Here is a 23,725-nt window from a genome sequence, read left to right as displayed (position 1 = left end):
AACTACTAATAAGAGGTAAGAAAAAAATCTGAAGCAGAGATTGAAATGTCAATGATTTTGTCTGTATTTAGGGATAAGACCCCATAGATTGTCTCTAACTGCTGAAAATAGGAAGATTACTGTCTTGTGTACACTAAATAATTTGAATGAGAATAAACAGAACTGTTAATTAGGCATAATGAATCCTTAAATTACATACACTGGTAAAAAATCTGCTAAATTTAGAGAATGATCCAAGATAAGACTGAATTTTGTGGAAATACAGCAAGAATGTCTTTTTACAAAGGAAATTTACCAATTTGAATTTGTTTATATGCCTAACAAAATATTTTATTGAAGGAGATGTGTATGCAATGTATTATGTTTATTTATAGTTGCAGTGTGAACAATAAATGCAACTTTAGAAACGGCTGTCAAATACATCCAAGTGTGTTTCATTGCGCTAATATTTATCAGTGGATATATTTTAAGCAGTTCCTGAGAAAGGACTGTAGTGTTGAGCCTTTATTATTATCTTCAGGTTCACATTTGTTCTTCTTACTCTTCACTAATAGGTAGCATAGATCAGTCAGTGTTAAAGGAATTACCTCCTGATCTCCTGGCAGAAATTGAATCCACCATGCCACTTTGTGAACGTGTGAAAATGAACAAGCGCAAACGTAGCACAGTTAATGAGAAACCAAAATATGCTGAAATCAGTTCTGATGAAGACAATGACAGTGAAGGAGCTTTTGAATGTAAGTAGTACATATAAGCCCTAGTGGCCGTTGGAATTCTTATATGTAAAGTAAATTATGGAAAACTTTCACAGTAATTATATGCTTTAAGGGATTCTAGGTTCATTACATTCACTCAAGAGATCTGGTCATCTTTCTAAACAATTGATTGAGGACATCTGGGTTAAAAATAAATTATAATATTTCTCACAGGATACTGTAAAACTGAATTCAGGTAAAACAAGACAAAATGATCAAGAGAATGAAAGATCTGTGACAAGTACACTGAATAGATTTTTAGTGTTACAAATATGTATTTCAGAATTATTTTGGTTGTCCAGAATTGAACTTTAAAAATAAGAAATAGTTATTGTTATAGAAGATACATTTCTTTGAGTATCTCATGAAGAAAGGGCATTTCATTAAAATATGACAATTAAAAATGGATTAAATCTCATTCAATGAGTGATAACTGTATTATTGCATAAATGCTTGTCAGAATTTAGAAGGAAATTGGATGCTTATATTCTGAGTAGTCTTTATGTATAAAATTAATAGCAACTCTTGAGATATTATTAGTATTTACATTTTACTCATTTTTATCTGCTTCAGTATAAACTTTGTAGAGCAATAACATTGTGAATGGCTCTTCCCATGTTCGTTATTTGCCTTGCAGAGCCAGCACAACTGTAACATTCTGTTTTGTTGCGTGTCATGGCTTAACACAGCTCAGTTTTAGTTAAAGAGGAATACTGCCCTGTAAGGACCTGTTAATTTCCTGTGGAAAAGACAGGCACCTATCAGAGGCCAATTTTTAGATGTTGATATATTGTGTGACCTCTAAAGAAGCTGGATGCTACTTTGTGAATACACGTACAAAGTTGAGACTGTGTTAGAGCCGGCCCTTTCCCTCCAGCTTACCAGCAAGTAACACCGACCCCCTAGGGCCCCTCCGTGGAGCGGCCCAGGCCGGCCGGGCCTCGGGCCCCATCGGCTCCCGGCGGGGGAGGGGGAGGCTGCAACTTAACATCAGCTAATTTTAAAACCTACCCTGAGCCGGCCGAGCCGGGGAAGATGTCCGCTGAGCCCCCTAATAACAACTACAAGCCCAGTTAGGTCGGGCCCACCCCGATAGTCACCGAGGCGGAGGGGGCAGGAGGTGTCTACCAGCCAAGCTGCTCTGAAATCCCTCATAGTAAAGTTCTCTTCCCCCCCATCCCCGCGGCTTTTGAAAATCCTAAAGGCTACTGCTCAGCAAAGATCATGTAACCATCTGCAAGCCCAGGCGAAAATATTAACTCTTTCCTAGTATAAATGAAACCTTTAAAACTCTAATCCTCCTTTTAAGTAAAAAGAAAAGGACAAAGTAAAACATAAAGAAGACACAACATAAAACAAAAATCAGATAAAGAGAGAGGTAAAAGACTAATTAAAAAAAAAAATTAAGAAATTATCTGTTTAGACTAGACTTCTCTTATGAACTATAGTAATAAACTGTAATATATTAGTATTCCCTTTCAACCATGAAAAAATATGCATTTTGAGAAAATGATTATTCAGATTTGTAGATTTAAGCAAAAGTATCTGTAATAGACTAAGTAAATATTAAAATTAGTAGCTGTAATCCCATGAGATGTTTAAACAAAAATAAATACAAAAGCCCTCTACACCAGTAAAAAAGTAAGAAAACATCTCTGTTCCCTGCAATAAAAAATCCTTTACCTTTAAAGTTACTTGTCTTTAAAAATGACACCCCAGTATACATAAGTCCATGACCCATAAGCAGCTTGAGAAACTGCTAATGGGAGGGGCTTCACAGTCTGCAAAAAGTTTTTCCAAGCAAGTACAAATTTGTAACATAAGAACCACCAGAAGACTGTTTCTTGTAACAATATTACCATGGGAGCTCTAAAAAAGACTCCTCTCCCAAAGAACTAATAAAAGCTTATTTTTAAATAGTAAAAATAATTAAAAATCACAAGTTTTGTCTCTTTATGTTATTTGTAAGAAAGTAAACAGTTTATAAGAGAAGTGTTTTAAAAGTTTCATTTTAATTCTCATTTTCTTCTTTTAGTATATATTAATAAATCTATCTTTGTACCATTTAAAATTAAAGCCTACTTTACTTCTCTCCTAATCCTATCTCACAGCAGAGTTCTAGTAAAGACTCAAACCACTACACTAAATTTAGCAAACACAAAATTCAACAAACCTAAAACCACTACAGCATTGATAAACTGATCAGTTTTAAATTTCTGCTGGAAAGCAATATTAGAAGTTACTTTTCTCATGGAGATATAGCTGGGGTCAGAATCTGTCCTACAGAGCATAAATTGATACTAATGATTTGTAAACTGTGGAGACAGATTTAATCTACCTCCACAAAATACTGCCTCATGGGGGAGAAAAATCAGTTGAAATGTGTAAAGTCTTTTCCCACAAACCCCCCACTTTTCTTCTCCAATATGCTTACTTCAGTTATCCCAGAAAGCTCTTTGTTTTTTCAGTTGCAGTAGACTTTCAACTGTTTTAGAATTGATTCTTAGTAGCTCAGGCCTTGTGAACATGATTGTAATGCCTCCAGAAGGAAGTCTGATCCATAAGCAGAACAGCTCAAAAACATGAACTAAGTTATTACCTTTAACAGTTGAACCACCTCTGTGCAGAAGTTTTCAAAAGTGGAAGCCCTCTAAGGTGCAGTGCAGAACATTAGTACTACCTCTCACTCAATATTGGTTTCATTAGTTCTGAACCTGGACTGACTATTGACTATATCCTGGTATGTTTCCTATTCTTCTCAATAAACTAAGGTTGTGGAAGGAATTTGTCGATTCTGTTCCAGTTCTGTCTGAATGCTTGGAGCCATTTTGCCCAGAAACAACCCTCTATACAGTCATACAGTCTCTAAACTTCGGGAGGCTTTGGTAGAGACGCAGAGATGTCAGGGCTGTTATATGCAAGTTCATATGAAAAATAAACCCTTCAAGTCTTGAATTTAATGTTTTGGAGCCATTTTTATCTTCATAGCAAAGTCTGTGTTAGACATCTCTTTGCTTTCCTGTTACCTTAGATAATGGAGAGTTGGCTTATTTCATGGATGAAATTACTTCCTTTCTCCATATCCTTTTTCTATTACATCTTAGCTCTCTTTGCCCTTCAGGACTATATTTGAAAACAAAGAAATCTCCATTCTCCTCTACACACACACTTTATTTCCACCAAGTTTCTGGTTTTGTATAGAACATTTATCCCAGTTTTTCAACATTCAGTTGTGCAAGGCTTTTTGGTCCTGATTGCAAACTGATTTTAATAACCTTCTGTGGTATATACTTGCTGCCTGGCCCAAGATTGTGACTCCAGCTTTCTCCTTTACACTGAATCTCCTGCAATATATATCAAGATAAAAATTTAGTTGTCTTGGCAAAACAGACTATCTTTAAGTAACTAGGTTACCAAGTCTCATTGGAACTCACTGTGTTAGATGGGCAAAGCAATCACTGAATTGGAACATGGACACCCAATAATAGTCAGAATTTAGACAACCTTAGTGTTCTGTTATAAAAGGATGCAACTTATTTTGATTTGTTCTACTTTTCTGACTTTGTATAAAATGACAAATGCCCTGTATTTTTTTTTAATTTTTGCTCATCTTTCCTATTTTTCATGTAGTTCAAAAGAAATTGCTAGAATAATGCCATAACAGATTTTTATATGATAGTTTTAGTGTTTGCTTGTTTTACAAAACATCTATATGAGTGTTTAACTTGCAAATGTATAATTTTGAACTATTAAAAGTTGAATTTTTGTCCTTATAATGAAAATGCATTTTATTTCTAGCTTCTCGTAAAAGACATAAAAAGGATAGAGATGAAGCTTGGGAGTATGAAGAACATGATAGAAGAAGTTCTGGTGATCATAGGAGAAGTGGTTATTGTCATGAAGGAAGGAGGGCTTCTGGTAGTGGCCGTTATCGTAATCGCAGTCCCAATGACTCTGAGATGGATGATTATTCTCCTCTTCCTAGCCTCAGTGAGGGTAACTGATTGTTTTAAAAAAAATTCTTCTATAATACTAGTGCATTTTTAAAGGATATGTTAAACATTTTAAATAAACATCTTCACATGCAATATTGAATATAAGCATAAAAAGTGTAAATAATCCTTTATTCTCTTAATTAGTAGCTAGAAAAATGAAGAAAAAAGAAAAACAAAAGAAGAGGAAAGCTTATGAACCTAAACTAACACCTGAAGGTAATTTTAAAATATTTATTTTCTATAGTTTGTATTTTCTGGTTTGTATATAAAATAATTATATATAAATTTCTTTTTCACCAGAAATGATGGATTCTTCTACTTTCAAAAGATTTGCTGCTTCAATAGAGAATATTTTGGAAAATTTAGAAGACATGGATTTTACAGCTTTTGGTAATATGGCAAAAATTTTCAAAATACTTCCCCCAGTTAAAAACACAAGAAAGGAATTTGCATCTCTGTATTTTCAAACTTCCTTCTTTGTGATTTAATAGCCTGTGAAACACACTGCAATATACTGCATTTATATGCCTTCTACCTTTAGTGGAGGCCTTTACCTTTCCAATTTCATTTGCTACTACAGGAAGAATATCCTCCTTCCTCCCTGCAGAATCCAAAAGACAAAAATCACAATGAAACAAATAATAGTCCCTTCAGTGGGAAGGATACCACTTTGGGACATCATTAGGGTATCTTCTGTCAAATGCATCTTTGTAAAGAATGCTAACATAAGATGGCTGGATGTCAGGAACCCACCAAAGCCTCTCTCTCACTCCCCTCCACAGCTGGACAGGGGAGAGAAAATTTAACAAAGAGTTCATGGGTTGAGATAAGGACCCAGACATCCCTCATCAAATACCATCACGGGCAAAACGGGCTTAAATTAGAGGTATTAATTGAATTTATTGCTAACAAAATCAGAGCAGAATAATGAGAAGTAAAGTAAGACCTTAAAAACACCTTCCCCCCACTTTCTCAGCTCTGCCTCCTCCTTCCCAGTGGCACAGGGGAAGAGGAATGGGGTTTATGGTCAGTTCATTGCCCATTGTTCCTGCCACTTCTCAGGGAGAGGAGTTGGAGTCCTTCCCCTGCTCCAGCATGGGGTCCCTCCCATGGGAGACAGTTCTCCATGAACTTCTCCAAGATGGGTCCTTCCTAAGGGCTACAGTTCTCCACAAACTGCTGCAACATAGATCACTCTTACATGAGGTCGGTTTCAGGCACAGCCTGCTCCAGTATGGGTCCCTGACAGAGTCACAAGTCCTACCAGGAAATCTGCTCCAGTGTGGGCTCCTCTTCCCGCAGGTCCCTGCCAGGACCCTGCTCTAGCACAGGCATCTCACGGGGTCACAGCCTCCTCTCAGGCATCCCCTGCTCCAGCATGGGCTCCTACACAGGCCGCAGGTGGATCTCTGCATCCCTGTGGCCTTCCCTGGGCTGCAAGGGCACAGCTGCTTCACCATGGTCTTCCACCACGGGATGCAGGGGAATCTCAGCTCCAGCACCTGGAGCACTTCCTGTCCCTCCTTCTGCACTGACCTTGGTGTCTGCAGAGTTGTTCCTCTCACATATTCTCACCCCACTCTCCTCTGGCCCCAGTTTCATCTGCGCAATAACTTCTTTTTCTTCTTAACTACGTTATCCCCAAGGCATCACTGCCCTCTCTGATTGACCCAGGCTTAGCCAGTGGCAAGTCCATCCTGGAGCCAGCTGGCATTGGCTCTGTTAATCATGGGGGAAGCTTCCAGCAGCTTCTCACAGAAGCCACCCCTGTAGTCCCCCCTCTAACAAAACTTAGATATACACACCAAATACACCAGTAATTTCTGAGGCACATAATTATGCATCTGTTGTGGCCTTTGGCCCAACAGAGATTGATTATTCAATTCAGCAGCAGAGTGCTTATTCTCTTATGGATGGGGCACTGAATCACTATATGCTCCTTATCCATTTCAGTAGAAACTAAGCCAGTTTAGCATGTGTCCGATGAAGTAGTTCAGGTTGACCATCATGGCTTTATTTTGAAATGGATAACAGATCATTCGTTAATTTTTTAGAACTAGAACAAAGGGAGCAACATAATAAGCAAATCACTACAGCTATGGTGTCTACAACCTTGGATTAAAAATATTCTTAATCTATGACTTTCAGTCATATTTAACAAGTAGTCATTTTAACACAACCAAAAGTCATCATCAGTCCTCATCAGATGGAACTATGTATGATATGCTAGCTTTTTGGAAAATGAGTTCTTTTTCTTCAGTTGGCTTTTTCATATTGACTGTAAAATACTAGTTTCCTTGAAGTCTTATTAGAAATGTGATTGTTAATTTTTAATTAATTTCTTTTAAGGTGATGATGATGAGATTCCACAAGAACTGCTACTGGGAAAGCATCAGCTTAGTGAGTTGGGTAGTGAATCTGCAAAAATCAAGGCAATGGGCATTATGGACAAGGTACATTTTCATAGTATTTAACTCTTTTTGAACATTTAATTTTGTTAAACATACAAAAACTTGTGCCCCCTCTAGTATTCCACCTTCTTCAGGTGTATCTGTGACAAATACTGTGAACAGTTGTGCTTCTGCTGAAGTGCTTAAAAAGTTACCACATCTTAACTGTTACTGTCTCTGAAGCCAAGACATTATTGTTAAATGGTCCTCTGTGTTAGGGCTGACTCAGAGCACTATATGCCAATAGGTAACACATGCTCGAGCAGTAAAATCTAATAATTAATCTACTTTCACAAAAGCACATAATTTCCTCCTTACAGCTACTGTTGAGCAACCACAGTAAAACAGAACCTGCTGGCAAAGTCAAAAAATCCACCCTTGCTGATATATGCCATTAGTGCAATGTAAATATCTGATGTCCATCCAGCATCACACTGAGTTGCCCACTACCTTCTTCTCTCCTAAGTCCTTTCAAACTTAAAAGATTTAATGCTCAAGCTGATAATAAGATTACTTTTTGTAGACTGCATATTGTGATTTCTTTGCCATTCTCTTCCCAACTTCTGTTCAAGGGAACTTTCTGTTGGCACAAACTGTTGGTGTCACACCTTTAGAAACAGTACTCTTGCTTTCCTTATCTTCCTAGAACTACTGGCTTTGGGCAGTCTTGTATTAAATTCTTACTCTACCTCCTCATGACCATTTATTATGTTTATGAAGTGTCTGTGAAGCCACTTATACAAGTCACTCTGAAGAGTTTTCTTTAGTCTGAGATTTAGATGTTCTTCATGGCTCTTTCTTTGTTCTCTCTACCTTCCTTTGTAGCATGGTATTAGCCTGAGTGTTTCTGATTCCTGATAGTTCTCACCCTTAACCTCTGTTACCTGTTTTTTTCACATACATACTTACACGTATGCATAAAATCAGAATTTTGTTGCTTCTAAAGGTGAGCACCAATAGTATCTGGATGAATGAAACTGGTTCTCCTGGAGTTTAGCATATTGTACAGATTATTTAATCACAATTCTGTAGAACATCAGCAAGTGAATTTGAGTTACTTTTTTCAACATACTAGTTTTTTAAAATTAACATAGTTATTGAGAATATGTTTCCTTTTTATTAGAACTCAAGTATCAGGGATTTTTTTTTCTGCTTGTCCATAGAACTTGGATTTTGTCTTAATAAAGATCTATATAGTCAGCTAGAATTTGGGATTGATACTCGGATTTGGTAAGTTTCTGTTTCAAGAAGCAAATGCAAAAGCGTATAACTATACAACATTAATTACAGTTATGCAATTTTAAATACATTTCTCTGTATATTCTTGGTTGAAAATGAAGTTTGCAGTCTTAGAACAAATTTTCATTAGTTTAATTCTATTATCAGCATTCTAAATCATGCTGTGTCAGAAACCTGACAAATCAAGATCCAATACTTAGATTGGACTTTTTTTCCGCAATGTGGAAGCCTTTATGTTCCTACAGTTGTTTGATGTGTTTTGTTTCTTGTTTTAGCTCTCAACAGATAAAACAGTAAAAGTATTGAATATTTTGGAGAAGAATATTCAAGATGGATCAAAGCTTTCCACGTTACTTAACCATGTGAGTTTTCAAATTATCTTTTCTCACCACTGTGTTTTCTTCACTTGAGTCCCATATCGTGATAGTTTCAAATAGTGATAGTTTCAAATACTGCGTGTGTCTGTGAAAGGAATCCCTGATTTAATATGTATGTGCTTAAAAGATTGCCAAATTTTAAGATTTGAAGTAAAATTCTATTGCTTATATTATTTCAGTATATTTTGTTATAGTAAATGTATTTGGAGCAATTAAGTTATCTTTGGACCTAATTTTAAATATTATAGTTTCATCCTGAAATAGTCACGGTAACTGGTGTAACTCACACTATTGGGCTTTTTTTCTACTTTTCTACGTGTCCATAAAACATTCCTTCCACAGTGGAAGAAATATAACAGCCTGTGCTTTTATACAGGCAAGAAAGATTACTTTTCTCTGTACCAGAGAAGTTATTAAAAATGTCACCTGGTTTTGCTATTAATAACATTATTACAATATTTCAGTAGTGCTGTGTGGTCATAATTAACCTCATGTATGTTTTATAACTTGTGCAAACACAGAAATACAGATTCCATACCCTGTGCTAAATCTAAATCACAGAATATGCTGAGTTGGAAAGGACCCCCAAGGATGATTGAGTGCTTATATGGTCATATTTGATAAGACATGTTTTAAACCCATTGATATAGATGAGTTGGTCTCTGGAGAAAGTTCTATTCTCATGAGTTTTGTGTGACTTAATCTTTTTGTGTAAGAATTCTCTCTAGTGGCAAAAATTAGACTGATCAATTAGACTGGTATGTATAGGCCACTGAAGAGTTTAGATTTTGATTAAGGTACATCATTCTTAAGTAGAGAATGTGAGTCTTCCTTCATAGTGCTTCCTAATGATACACAGAAAGCTTCTTTGTGTTTTACCAGAACACAGTGAGATCTTGAAGACCTGTAACTTGGCACCTGTGACTCAGGCAGGAGGAGGGTGAGGTTTCCTCTGGCAATTGTGAGGTGATTGAGAGGCTGATTGTAAGAGGCCTCTAGGGAGCGTGGTGACCTGGAGCGTGGCGAACAGGAGCCGGCAAACAGGAGCGTGGCACAACTCTGAGGGCGTGGCAGTTTGCGTGGCAGTTTGCGCAGGCAGGGCAAGCAGGCGGGGTTGCAGGTTTCCCTGATTGTAAGGTTTGCTGTTGGTTGATTCCGGTGTTTCTGTTAGTTGGTTGGTTTTGGGGTTTCTGTATGTAATGGTTTCTACACGATCCAAAAGTGTAGTTAGTACAAGTGAATGCAACCAAATGGGACCCTCCAAAAAGGATGTTTCTGTACAGACCCATTCCTGTGTGGAGTGTTTCAGCTTATCAATGTTTTCAGGGGGTGTTGCGGAGGAAACCTGCCTGGGGTGTGAACAGGTGAATGATCTCCTTTCACTGGTGGCTGAACTTAGAGAGGAAGTTGAAAGACTAAGGAGTATCAGGGAAACTGTAAGGGAAATAGATTGGTGGAGTTCAGCCTTTCTGTCCTTGAGGGAGGCCCACCAAGAGCCAGAGGACTCCTATGCCTCCCGTTGTCAGGCAGTAGAAGGACACCTGGTAGATGAAGGGGAGTGGGAATGGGTCCCTGTTCGGGGAGGTAATAATAAAAATTCCTCCAGACCCTGATCCCCCTAGCCAGGTGCCACTTCAGAATAGGTATGAGCTCCTGGATCTAGAGAGTCAGCCAGATGATTTAGAAGAAAATTATCTGCCTCCTAATTATGATTCATCTGGAAGACAGATCACCACATCTAACATCAAAAAGAAAAGAAGGGTAGTCATAGTGGGTGACTCCCTTCTGAGGGGAACAGAAGGCCCCATATGTCGACCGGATCCATCCCACAGTAAGGTCTGCTGCTTCCCTGGGGCCCAGATAGGGAACATTACTGAGAGACTCCCTGGGCTGATTCAGCCCTCTGACTATTACCCACTGCTGATACTCCAGGCTGGCAATGATGAGATTGAAAAGAGGAGTATCAGGACAATTAAAAGGGATTTTAGGGCACTAGGTCAGATGATTAATAGGACAGGGGCACAGATAGTTTTCTCCTCAGTCCATTTGGTGGCTGAGAAGAACAGTGAAAGGAATAGAACTCACATTATCAACAAGTGGCTCAAGGGTTGGTGTTATTGGCAGATTTTTGAATTCTTTGATCATGGGGCAACTTTTATTGCACCTGGCCTGCTTAAATCAGATGGGTTCCATCTTTCTGTTAAAGGCAAAAGAATTTTAGCTAATGAACTGGCAGAACTTGTTGAGAGGGCTTTAAACTAGGTTTAAAGGGGGAAGGGGACGCAGCTGGGCTAGCTGGAAGCAGGCCCAAGGGTGACAAACCTGAGTTAGGGCTGAAATCAGCAGCCAAGCTGAAGTGCATGTATACTAATGCACGCAGCATGGGTAACAAACAAGGAGAGCTGGAAGCCATGGTGCAGCAGCGGTGCTATGATGTAGTCGCCATCATGGAAACATGGTGGGATGACTCACATAGCTGGAGCACTGCACTGGATGGCTACAAGCTCTTCAGAAGAGATAGGAAAGGGAGAAGAGGTGGAGGGGTGGCCCTTTATATTAGGGAGGGTTTTGATGCTATGATTGTTGAAATTAATGATGATGAAATTGAATGTCTGTGGGTAAGAATTAAGAGGAAGATCAGCAAGGCTGATATCTTGCTGGGAGTCTGCTATGGTCCACCCAACCAGGAAGAAGAGGTGGACAACTTATTCTATAAGCAGCTGGAGAATGTTTCAGGATCACCAGCCCTTGTTCTTGTAGGTGACTTCAACCTGCCAGACATCTGCTGGGAACTTAATACAGCAGAAAAAAGGCAGTCCAGGAAATTTTTAGAGTGTGTGGAGGACAACTTTTTGTCACAGCTGGTGGGTGAGCCCACCAGGGGAGTGACTATGTTAGATCTGTTGTTTGTAAATAGAGATGGGCTGGTGGAAGTTGTGGTGGTTGGAGTCTGGTTGGGGCACAGTGATCACGAAATTATAGAATTCTTGATAACTGGTGAAGTCAGGAGGAATATCAATAAGACTTCTACATTGGACTTTCGGAGGGCAGACTTTGGCCTATTTAGGAGGATTATCCAAAGAGTTCCTTGGGAAGCAGTCCTTAAAAACAAAGGAGTTCAGGAAAGGTGGACGTGCTTCAAAACAGAGATCTTGAAGGCACAGGAATAGACTGTCCCTGTGTGCCAAAAGAGGAGCCCAGGAGGCAAACGTCCAGCCTGGCTGGGCATGGAGGTTTTGAAGGAACTTAGGAACAAAAAGAGGATGTATCGTCTTTGGAAGGAAGGTCAGGTCTCTTGGAAAATATTTAAGGGGGCTACTAGAGCATGTAGGAAAAGAATTAGGGAAGCCAAAGCTCAGTTTGAACTTAAAATGGCAACTTCTGTAAAGGATAATAAGAAATGTTTTTACAAATATATTAATGATTAAAGGAGGGGTAAGACCAACTTTTGTCCTTTATTATATGCAGGAGGGAACTTAGTAACTGTAGATGAGGAGAAGGCAGAGGTGCTTAACGCCTTCTTTGCCTCAGTTTTTAGTGGGAAGACTAGCCTTTAGGACAATTGTCCTCTTGAGTTGGTAAATGGTGTCAGGGAGCTGAATGGTCCCCCCATTATTCAGGAGGAGGTAGTCAGAGAACTGTTGAGATGTTTGGATATTCATAAATCTATGGGCCCAGATGGGATCCATCCCAGGGTGATGAGGGAGTTGGCAGATGAGCTTGCAAAGCCACTCTCCATCACTTACCAACAGTCCTGGCTCACTGGTGAGGTTCCAGATTACTGGAAGCTGGCCAATGTGATTCCTATTCATAGAAAGGGTAGAAAGGAGGATCCTGGTAATTATAGGCCAGTTAGCCTGACCTCAGTTCCTGGTAAGGTTATGGAGCAGTTTATACTGAGTATTATCATGCAGCACTTGCAAGACGGCCAGGGTATCAGACCCAGCCAGCATGGGTTTAGGAGGGGTAGATTGTGTTTGACCAACCTGATCTCCTTTTATGACCAAGTAACCCGCCTGGTGGATGCAGGAAAGGCTGTGGATGTTGTCTATTTGGACTTCAGCAAGGCCTTTGACACTGTCTCCCACAGCATACTCCTAGATAAGCTGGCAGCCCACGGCTTGGACAGGAGCACTCTTTGCTGGGTTAGGAACTGGCTGGATGGCCAAGCCCAGAGAGTGGTGGTGAATGGTGCAGCATCCAGCTGGCAGCCAGTCACCAGTGGTGTCCCTCAGGGATCTGTGCTGGAGCCTGTTTTATTCAGTATCTTCATTGATGACATGGATGAGGGGATTGAGTCTCATTAGTAAATTTGCAGATGACACTAAGCTGGGAGCATGTGTTGATCTGTTGGAAGGTAGGAGGGCTCTGCAGAGAGACCTGGAATGGTTGGATGGATGGACAGAGTCCAATGGGATGAAGTTTATTAAGTCCAAGTGCCGAGTCCTGCATTTTGGCCTCAAAAACCCCCTGCAGCGGTATAGGCTGGGGACGGTGTGGCTGGACAGTGCCCAGGCAGAGAAGGACCTGGGGGTACTGGTCAACAGCCAGCTGAACATGAGCCAGCAGTGTGCCCTGGTGGCCAAGAAGGCCAATGGCCTCCTGGCCTGTATCAGGAACAGCGTGGCCAGCAGGAGCAGGGAGGTCATTCTTCCCTTGTACACGGCACTGGTGAGGCCGCACCTTGAGTACTGTGTCCAGTTCTGGGCCCTTTAGTTTAAGAAGGACATTGAGTGTGTCCAGAGGAGGGCAACAAAGCTGGTGAGGGGCTTGGAACACAAGCCCTATGAGGAACGACTGAGGGAGCTGGGGTTGTTTAGCCTGGAGAAAAGGAGACTCGGATGTGACCTTATCACTCTCTACAACTTCCTGAAGGGTGGTTGTAGTCAGGTGGGGGTTGGTCTCTTTCTCCGGGCAACAACTGACAGAACGAGAGGACACAGTCTCAAGCTGCATCAAGGAAAATATAAGTTGGATATTAGGAAGAAGTTTTTCACAGAGAGTGTAATAAAGTACTGGAATAGCCTGCCCGGGGAAGTGGTGGAGTCGCCATCCCTGGATGTGTTTAAAAAAAGACTGGATGTGGCACTCAGTGCCATGGTTTAGTTGAGGTGTTAGGGCATGGGTTGGACTCGATGATCTTGAAGGTTGCTTCCAACCTACTAATTCTGTGGTTGTGTGAACTTAGGGTTACAAACCTTTTGCTAGTAAAACAAACATTTGTTGATTTCTAAACCAAACTATTTTTGTATGATAAAGGTAATACTGCATTTTGTATGTGTATGTTAGTATATTAAAATAATGTTATCTTTTACTTGGTAAGGAAAAAAAAATTAACTTCTTGTTCACACTATCTTCTTTTCTATCACCTGTTACAGAACAATGACACTGAAGATGAGGAGAGATTATGGAGAGATCTTATTATGGAGAGAGTGACAAAATCTGCTGATGCTTGTCTTACTGCTATCAATATTATGACATCACCAAATATGCCCAAAGCTGTATATATTGAAGACATAATAGAAAGAGTTATTCAATACACAAAATTTCATTTGCAGAACACTCTTTATCCTCAGTATGATCCTGTGTATAGAGTGGATCCTCATGGTGGTTAGTATGCTAAATGTTTTGCATTTTGTTGTCCTATGCATATCTTGAGGTGCAGGTATTCAAGAATGGTTTTAAGAATCTTGGATCCAGAATTCAAAGCAATTATGAAAATATGAAATATTTGCTTTCCAGCTGATTTTACTAAATAGTTTTTCTTTTGTAAGAAATTTCATTTACAAAGCTGTAGTCGTTGACTTTTTTTGGAGACATTTTTTGAGGAAGATGATGAACTTTCTAATATCTGATGTGAAATACTGAAATAATTAAAGATATTTTTTATTTTCTAGGTGGTGTTTTAAGTTCAAAAGCAAAACGTGCTAAGTGTTCCACCCACAAGCAAAGAGTTATAGTGATGTTATATAACAAAGTTTGTGACATTGTCAGCAGTTTGTCAGAGTTGCTGGAGATACAGCTTCTCACTGATACAACTATTCTTCAAGTAAGTTTTATCAGAAAAATTTTTGTCTGAGAATTTTTTTTCTTTTTCCAGAGAGACTGTAGTGTAATTGTCTCAATGACATGAAATGTGAAACCGGTACGAACTTTTGAATTATTAACAGAAGTGAGTAGTTCTGTAGTAATGTTCACATCTTAAATGGCTTTTATTATACACGTATGAAAAGTTGAATCTGATTGTATTAAAATATTCTTTAATAACTTTATTTGTAAACCATCTGAATACATGTTGTTGAATACCTTACCTGATGAATGATAATCTACTTGTGAAAAAGCATAAATATCAGTTTAATAGTCGACTATACAATTACAATAACAGTTACAATAACTTCTTTCTGTTGATAGATATCATCTATGGGAATAACACCTTTCTTTGTAGAAAATGTCAGTGAACTACAGCTATGTGCCATCAAATTAGTGACTGCAGTAAGTAATTGTTAATTTGCAGTAGTTTCATTTTCTTCTGAGAGTTATTAGGGCATTTACAAAGGCTGTATTTTTGCTGGTAGAGAATTGGAGCTTAGAACTAATTTTATTCTTGCATGTTTTTAGAGTTTGGTATCATAATCTAGCAACAATATTAAAGCTACTTGAGCTCATCCCATTTGCAGAGTACTCTATAGGAAGAAATAGCCAACTTAAGCCAAGGAATTTACCTAATTTTGGTTATGCTGTTTAAAGTGTAAACACAAATCCCTTCCTCTTACTTGTTCTTTCTTGTCTTTAGAAATCTTAACAATGTGGTTTTTCTTATCTCCTTTGTTAAGATTAGAGTTTATGCAATAGTATAAGCCATAGAACTAGTAGGATAGTTTTATATAATATGTAATATAACTATATAATAGAATACGTCCTTTTCCTCAGAAGAGGTGACTGTGTGAAAAATTCATGGGGCAGATAAAATATTTTTTTTCAGGAAAACTGTAGTGCAACACACATGTGTTTGTTCAAGTGAAAGTTTTTCATCTTTGTAAGGATTATGTACTCCAGTATTTATAAAAGTAATTCTGCCTGAACAAAAGGAGAGGCAAACTATAATCCTGATCCCATAAATTGAATTAATATTTCATGTCAGGCAAATATTCAAGCTTAGTTTTCTCAAATGTGCTCTAAAACTATACATGTGTTCACATTTAATGTATGTTACCATAGACTTTTGCTCTGTACTGGTGATAGCTTAGCCTTACACTGTTTGACTTTCAGTGTATTGTACTATTGGCAGAAAAAATTAAAACGTGGTATTTTTATGAGCTATTACACATTTATGCTATTTGAAGATTTTTAAAATGCTATATTTGAAAAAGGTTTTATGTATTTTATAAAGAAATGCTTGCTTTGAAAAAACAAAGCAATGCATTTAAAACAAGGTGTGCATTAAATATAATTTATTTAAATGTCATGTAAAGAGTATGTTTCTATATATAATTTTAAAAATCTATTTTTACAGTGATATTTTATGCAACAATAAATATTTTTTAACAATTCTGTTACTGTTAAATAGGTGTTCTCCAGGTATGAAAAACATAGACAGTTAATACTAGAAGAAATTTTCACTTCCCTCGCAAGACTACCAACCAGCAAGAGGAGTTTGAGAAATTTTAGGTAAATTCTGACATAGATTGATAATTTGTAGACAGCAACATTTATAGTTTTTTAGATGTAGGATTTTAGGTTTCAATATTAACTTGTTCTTTAAAAATTTGTTACTCCATGAGCTATGTTTTGTTAGAGGTTGATATTTCAAAAGCTCTACAGTGAGAGAAGAATTGTCTAACAAATGTATTTTGTAACAATCACTTTCTTATGCCATCATATTTATGCCTGCTTCCAAAATGTCTTAGTTTGAAAGACAGGTGTCTTCCAAGGAAGGTGGGAACCTCCCTTGGAATGGAGAATATGACTCCCTTCCCTCCAAATTATTATAACTTTGAAATTAAGGGGCTTTCAGGCAAAGATATGGGAGAAGGAATAACAGTTCTTTACTAGTATGTATATGTATAACAAGGCAAACAAACAACAACAATGGTAACAACAAACAAGAACAGAAAACCCAATCAAGTCTCTTCCCTCTCTCTAGGCACTTTCCCCTTTGTTGTAGTTATGGTCACAGCCGGCAGGGGCGCTGGCAGGCTCCGGGTGGGCAGGGCAGGTGCGATGATTCTCCTGTGGCTGCAGGGGGCGCTCCGGCGCGATCTTGGTGACCACGCGGTTAATGGCGGCTTGACCGAGACGGGAAGGGATGAGAAAGGGGCTTGCTTTACAAACCCCTCAAGGCAGTCAATCCCGGTGCCTCAGCAAGATTCTCAGAAGTAGCAACTTGGAACGGCAGGAACGAGCAAAATCCCGGGGTGGTAGATGAGATGTATCAGAAACTCCGCAGCTGTAGCTGAGAACGCGGGACGTCTCGGCAGGCACTGGGTGCGGGGCTACAATGTAGCAAAAAACCTGGAGCAGTGCCAAAGAAACGGCAGGGGGGTGGGCAGCAATAGCCCGGCTCCGGAACACAGCAGGCTCCCTGGGAGGGGAAACGGGCTCGGCGATCCTGGGTTTTCCCCTGAGGTACCCGAGCAGATGGTGAGGGGTCCTTTGTTTGGTGAAGTAGGGTGTTAATGAGGTCCCAGTGCAATAGCTACTCTTAGGAGCAGAGCTCCACTCCCGGTAGAAGAAAGGCAGGAGAAGACGGAACCCCGCAGTGGTGACGAATTCTTTTCACAACGACCACAGCCTCTCTCCCCCCCAAATGCCGCGAGCACAAGAGAGATAGAAGCTGCACCCAACCCCTTTCCCCCAGCCCAATTCTAGAGGCATCTCTGCCCTTCCCAGAGAAACTCCCAGGTAAAAAAGAGAGTAGCCAGCTGGACCCCTTCCCTGATCTGTGGCCACTTCTTTTGTCTCTCTTAAGTACACGGTCGTTATTGTCTCCTAGCAACACATATGGGGCAAAATTCTTTTCGAGAAAGAAACAAGAGAACGAATCCTAAACCCCCAACACAAAATAATTGCAATATCTTATCTGTCTCACTAAGTATGTAAATGACTGTAATGTTATGAATTCAAAGGGTTTTTTCTTGGACAATTCTTTGGTTCTGTTTATATGGATTTTTATATAATGTCATTGCTAAAGCTCAATAGGAATATTCTGGCTGAATTTTTTTGAGGACATGCTTGGAGCACTCTTTCCATGAAATCAATCTAATACTCCTTTGAATGAGTCTCATTTAGAAACTACTCAGTTCACTTTAACTGTCTTTTAAGTGCTTCAGCTGGATTTCAGTGCATCTTCTGAATTATAGTATAGTTTCAGGTTAAATTAGAGAAAGAATCTGACCTGGACTGGATTTCAGTTAAAATTGAGGTTGTACACTGCAAATTATTCTAAAACATTTGTTTTTAGTGTTGATTTTGTTCCTTGCTTCCATACGTCTTTTCCCTGGAGACAGACAAGTTGTCAATGAAATAGGTTGTCTGATCCAGGGTGGATGAACAGGAAATATCCAGGAAAAGAAATTCATTGAAACCTTGAAGTTGAATTCAGCAATTCTAATGTTAACACGAATGCTTAATCCTAGTATTTCCTATTGTTTTGTTTATAGACATCAAAGAGATCTAGTAAATAAGAAGGTGTTAGCCATAGGAGCAAAAATGGTAGATATGATTTATTAAAATATGAATATCGATCTAATATCAATATCCAACTGTGACAGACAAGAAACTCTCTAACAGTTAAAGTTAGAAAGTGTATGTTTATTGTGACGCCGGGCAGCGCGTGGGATAGCTCCCTAATGTGCACTGCAAAGATCACAGGTAATTACAAAGCTTTTTATTTACAAAAATGTTGAATACACAAAATACAAATGCATATTCATTCCCCTGTCACTTCCTCTTCTCCGTATGCTAATTGACACAAAGGCTATTAAGCATGAGTAGTTTGTTCCCTGAAATGGGTCGGTGGTCCTTTTGTGAGGAGTGGCTACCAAAAAGAGGAAGTAAAGCGAGTCTTCTGAGTCTTCCTCGTTCTAAACTTTCAACCTTTTCAATGCAGATGTGATTAATGGCTGGTAGAACTCCCTGTTTCCTGTTTTCCAGGACTATTTCAGTGGGTTTCTGGAAACAGGAGGTCTGGTGTTGTATTGATTAGTTTCTCTGTTTGACAAGCAATGAGTTATTAAATCCGGGGTAGCTTATCTTAAATCCGGTTTCTTTGAACCATCCTCTAACTTTTAACTGATTTCAGCAAAGCTTATCTATTCATTTCAGTCAAATCAGCAACATCTATTGTTAACTGTAACCTTAGCTTTTCTCAAATCTTCAAAATTAGTGTCTCAGATACCCTCTGAATTGAGACCTTTACTATAAGGAAATTACTGTCTCAAGGTCATAATGACTGCACTGTTTATCTCTAGAGTCCTAGCTCTAAGTTGTTGAAGGACATTCCCTGTCTGTGGCTATAGTCATGAAGGGTGCAGCTTATCTAAAATTTTATAGGAAAATATTCTCTCTATACAAGTAGAGATAACTTCATAAAGATAATTGCAATCTGTTTTGTGTCCAGTTATTATTTTGATAATTTAGGGATAATGATGTCAGAGATTATCACCTTTTCATATTGTTTAAGGCAGCATTAAGTGATGTTGATGTACATATGGGTAGTAAACACCACACTATTTATCAGGTTAAATCACTTGGAAGGGAAGAAATGTGAGGTGGAGGGCATTCATGCTGGTCATACCAACTTAAAAGACACTCTCGCATGCTGAAGTTTATAGTCTGTTGCACTACCTGAGATTACCATAGGTGTAACTCTTGTAGAAGTCAGTCCAGGTCATGGTCACTAATTTCTTATTTAAAATTACTGCACATTTCAGATACATTAAATAATATATAAGTAATAAATTATTATTAAAAGCTTGGTCTATTTTTTAATGTTGTGTTGGAAATTGATATGGCATTATACAGAATAAGCCTATTAGTAAGTGCCTTTGCATGGATGTGTTTGAATTATTAAAGGTTTTTGAAGATTTTTCTGCTGCTGAACTTCGCAGACACTCTGATGTCCCATCTGTGAGCTGTTTCAGTTCATCTCTCTGGCCTGAGAATAATGCTTACCATTTTTATTAGACCAAATCTTTCACTGCATAAGAGAGAAGCAAATAACAAGATAAATGTGTATAACAGATTCCTAGCTTTGATTATTATTTTAGAAAGACGTTATTTAGGACAAAAAAAATCTGTTTGTTTTTGTTTTGTTTTTGTTTTGTTTTGTTTAGTTTTAGTGCTAATGCTGTCTTATTAACAGATTAAACAGCAGTGACACTGATGGAGAGCCTATGTATATTCAGATGGTAACAGCACTAGTTCTGCAGCTTATTCAGTGTGTGGTGCATTTGCCATCGACAGAAAAAGATTCTAATTCAGAGGAGGAATCAAACAAAAAAGTAAGTTTGTTTTAAAGAGCCTTATTTTTTTTTTTTTTGCTACAGGAATGACTTTGTAAGTATAATATTTTATGATGATGCTCTAGTAATCAAGCCTTTTAATTTTATGTCAGCTGTAATTATTTGATGAATGAAAAATGTTGGTCTGGAAATTATATTTCTGTGCATGCTAAAATATTACAAAAATACATCTTGTTATTTTTAGGTGGATCAAGATGTGCTTATGACTAACTCGTATGAAACAGCTATGAGAACAGCACAAAACTTCCTTTCTATTTTCCTTAAGAAGTAAGTACTGTTGCATTCTTTAGTGTATTGATGAAACCAACTCCGAATAAAATGTCACACCTTAAGGCAAACCAAACCACTTTGCAATCCTAAATGACTACTGATAAAGTTACTTATAACAATATATTTTATAGATCTCTGAGAGAGCTACCTGTCTGGAAAAAAAATTTTATGGAACAGACAGTCTGCAGAGAGTTTAAGAACACATTTAAGAATATCTGATAATTTATATAGGATCCTTTTATCAGGGATCTTTTACTCATGTGAAATGATGAAGAGAAGGTTGAGTAAAATATTTAAGTGATGAAACCAGTTTATTTCAGTCATCAAAATATGAAAACCCTAAAATTATTTTCATTTAGATAAAGTTAGGAATGTCAACAGCTCAGCAGGGGAAAAAACCCCCATACCTGAGTAACCAAAGGATTTGTAAGAAAAAGTCCTGAGATTTTTATCATGTTAATTTCTGTTGTTTAGCCAAAATGCTGTTTATGAGCTATCTAGCCATTTCTCTGCATACTTCTGGTATAAATAAAGTTAGGGATGCCACATATAGGGGAAACACTATCACGTATGTTATCTTTTTATTTTTTTTACATTCTGATGTTCCTTTCTGGAACCATAATACTGAGATGCCTTATCACTGTGAGATAAGTCAGACCAGGTTTAAGGACACATCTTCTAAATACCCCACTCTAGCTTGAGCTTTAGAATTTTACCTACTTTGTTTATTCAAGTTAATGCAGACTTTAATCAAAACATTAAATAAAAAACCTTAGGAACAAAATTCTACTACCCTGGATTAATTGCTTTACTTGCAGTGCAACTTGGAGTGATAACTGTTTAAACTATTTGTCTATAAATGGAAAAAAACAATTTTTCTGCTAATATTTTGGATTTTTTTTTAGAGTTGCATAAAACTGGTTTTCTGGCTAAAAATAAGATTAGTTCTCTTTGCATCAGAAGAAAAGCTTAAATGGCTCTTAAATTCACTTACAAACATGCATTTTGATTTAAACAGATGTGGCAGTAAACAAGGGGAAGAAGATTACAGACCACTGTTTGAGAACTTTATTCAAGATCTTCTTTCCACAGTCAATAAACCAGAATGGCCAGCTGCAGAGTTGCTACTTAGCTTATTAGGAAGGCTATTGGTAAGGGATACTTGTTCTTAACTATTATATTAATTTATTCCTTATTACAATGACACTTGTTTATTTCAGCTCAAACTATTACAGGAGTGTTTTTTGATTGTTGACATGCATGCAGCATGTAAGGATATTCTTACATTTATCACTATTACATAATGCATAGAAAATAAAATTTAGATCAGAAGATCATTGATATGGAACCTAGTAAAGATCATATGTATACAGTTTCTCATGAATGTCCTCCATTTTCCACATTAAAAAATGCCATTCTATAGCATCTAATAAGTTTAGATATTCATAAAACCATAGAATATGCTTAGCTAGAAGGGACCCACAAGGATTATTGAGTCTAACTCCTGGCCCTGCACAGAACACCTCAACAATCTCACCCTGTGCATGAGAGTGTTGTCCAAACACTCCTTGAGCTCTGGCAGCCCTGGGGCTATGACCACTGCCCTGGGGAGCCTGTTCAGTGCCTGACCACCCTCTGTGTGAAGAACCTTTTCCTGATATCCAACCTAAACTTCCCTAACACAGCTCCAGCCATTCCCTCAGGTCCTGTCACTGGTCACCAGAGAGATCAGTGTCTGCCCATCCACTGCCCCTCAAGGAAGTTGTAGACCACAATGAGGTCTGACCTCAGTCTCCTCCAGGCTGAACAGACCAAATTCCCTCAGTCACTCTCTATGGGTTTCCCTGTAAACCCTTCACCATCTTCATCACCCTCCTTTGGATGCTATCCAGTAGTTTCATTCAATTTCATTGGCAATAAAGTCAGACTAATACCTGTAATTATTCATAGAATCATAGAATGGTTTGGGTTGGAAGGGACTTTAAAGTTCATCTCATTCCATGCCCCTGCAGTGGACAGGTAGGGACACCTTTCACTAGACCAGGTTGCTCTAAGCCCCACCCAACCTGGCCTTGAACACTTCCAGGGATGGGGCAGCCACAGCTTCTCAGGGCAACCTGTTCCAGGGCCTCACCACCCTCACAGGGAAAAATTTCTTACCAATATCCCATCTAACCCTGCCCTCTGGCAGTGGGAAGCCATTCCGCCTTGTCCTGTTACTCCATGCCCTTGCAAATAGTCCCTCGCCAGCTTTCTTATAGGCCCCCTTCAGGCACTGGAAGGTTCTCTAAGGTCTTATGGACATTCAGGTTCCTCAGGTGGTCATGAGCCTGATCTTCACTTAGAGTGGGAGGGACTTTGCTCTCCCAGTCCCATACTTCTCTGGACTATTCCTTTAGCACAGAACCTGAAAACAGTTAAGTATTTTGGTCTTTTACAAGTTTGATCTTAAAGTAAGTGGTACATTTACTTACAGATTGTGACATTTTACAGAATGTGAATATTTTCATAGTAATGTTTTTTGAGAGTTGTTCGTCAGTATTACAATGCAATTAATACAGTAATTTGAGCTTTTTATTTGGAAAATATTTTATGGTCATGTTCCTGGTAAAATGTAGCTTTCTTTACACATGTGAATAATGAGGAAGATGTATAATGGTGCTATGATATTGCAAAGGATATCTGCTCTACTAGATGTCTGGTTTATTTTAGTTTTTTAAATATATATATATTTATAACAGGCGTATTTGTAAAGCAAAAAACTCAGTAAAAGAAAAAACATTGTAATGTAAGGACTGTATCTGTGATATAATAGTAAATTACATAACTTTAGGCAGCATGGAAAATAGGTGGACTTTTTAATAAGGTCAAACTATCTTGTAAGAAGAATCTCAGTTGCAGAAATAAATACTATTTAAAACAGCTTATTCTGCTTTTCTTAGGTTCACCAGTTCAGTAACAAATCTACAGAAATGGCATTGAGAGTTGCATCGCTTGACTATCTCGGAACTGTAGCTGCAAGACTCAGGAAAGATGCAGTCACTAGCAAAATGGATCAAGGTTCTATAGCCAGAATACTCAAACAGGTGTGTGAAAGATCCCATGCCAGTTGGACTG

General features: G+C 38.4%; 1 protein-coding gene across 5 annotated transcripts in view; it reads left to right on the top strand.

The window, feature by feature from the left end:
* Positions 1-23,725, top strand: part of LOC134565270 (nipped-B-like protein) — a 176,912-nt gene that overhangs the window by 120,997 nt on the left and 32,190 nt on the right. For 4 of the 5 annotated variants that reach the window (XM_063424779.1, XM_063424783.1, XM_063424780.1 and 1 more), the window contains 14 exons: positions 555-737; positions 4,554-4,751; positions 4,895-4,966; positions 5,051-5,140; positions 7,100-7,203; positions 8,715-8,801; positions 14,195-14,426; positions 14,714-14,865; positions 15,228-15,308; positions 16,384-16,484; positions 20,179-20,317; positions 20,523-20,605; positions 21,627-21,759; positions 23,551-23,694. In XM_063424779.1, coding sequence (XP_063280849.1) covers positions 555-737; positions 4,554-4,751; positions 4,895-4,966; positions 5,051-5,140; positions 7,100-7,203; positions 8,715-8,801; positions 14,195-14,426; positions 14,714-14,865; positions 15,228-15,308; positions 16,384-16,484; positions 20,179-20,317; positions 20,523-20,605; positions 21,627-21,759; positions 23,551-23,694 — 1,799 coding nt within the window. The remainder of the gene's footprint in view (positions 1-554; positions 738-4,553; positions 4,752-4,894; positions 4,967-5,050; positions 5,141-7,099; positions 7,204-8,714; positions 8,802-14,194; positions 14,427-14,713; positions 14,866-15,227; positions 15,309-16,383; positions 16,485-20,178; positions 20,318-20,522; positions 20,606-21,626; positions 21,760-23,550; positions 23,695-23,725) is intronic. The other variant, XM_063424781.1, reaches the window with a different exon arrangement.

This window comes from Prinia subflava, assembly GCF_021018805.1.
Source record: "Prinia subflava isolate CZ2003 ecotype Zambia chromosome W unlocalized genomic scaffold, Cam_Psub_1.2 scaffold_50_NEW, whole genome shotgun sequence".
NCBI classification, from domain to species: domain Eukaryota; kingdom Metazoa; phylum Chordata; class Aves; order Passeriformes; family Cisticolidae; genus Prinia; species Prinia subflava.
This window is presented reverse-complemented; position numbering and strand designations above follow the sequence as displayed.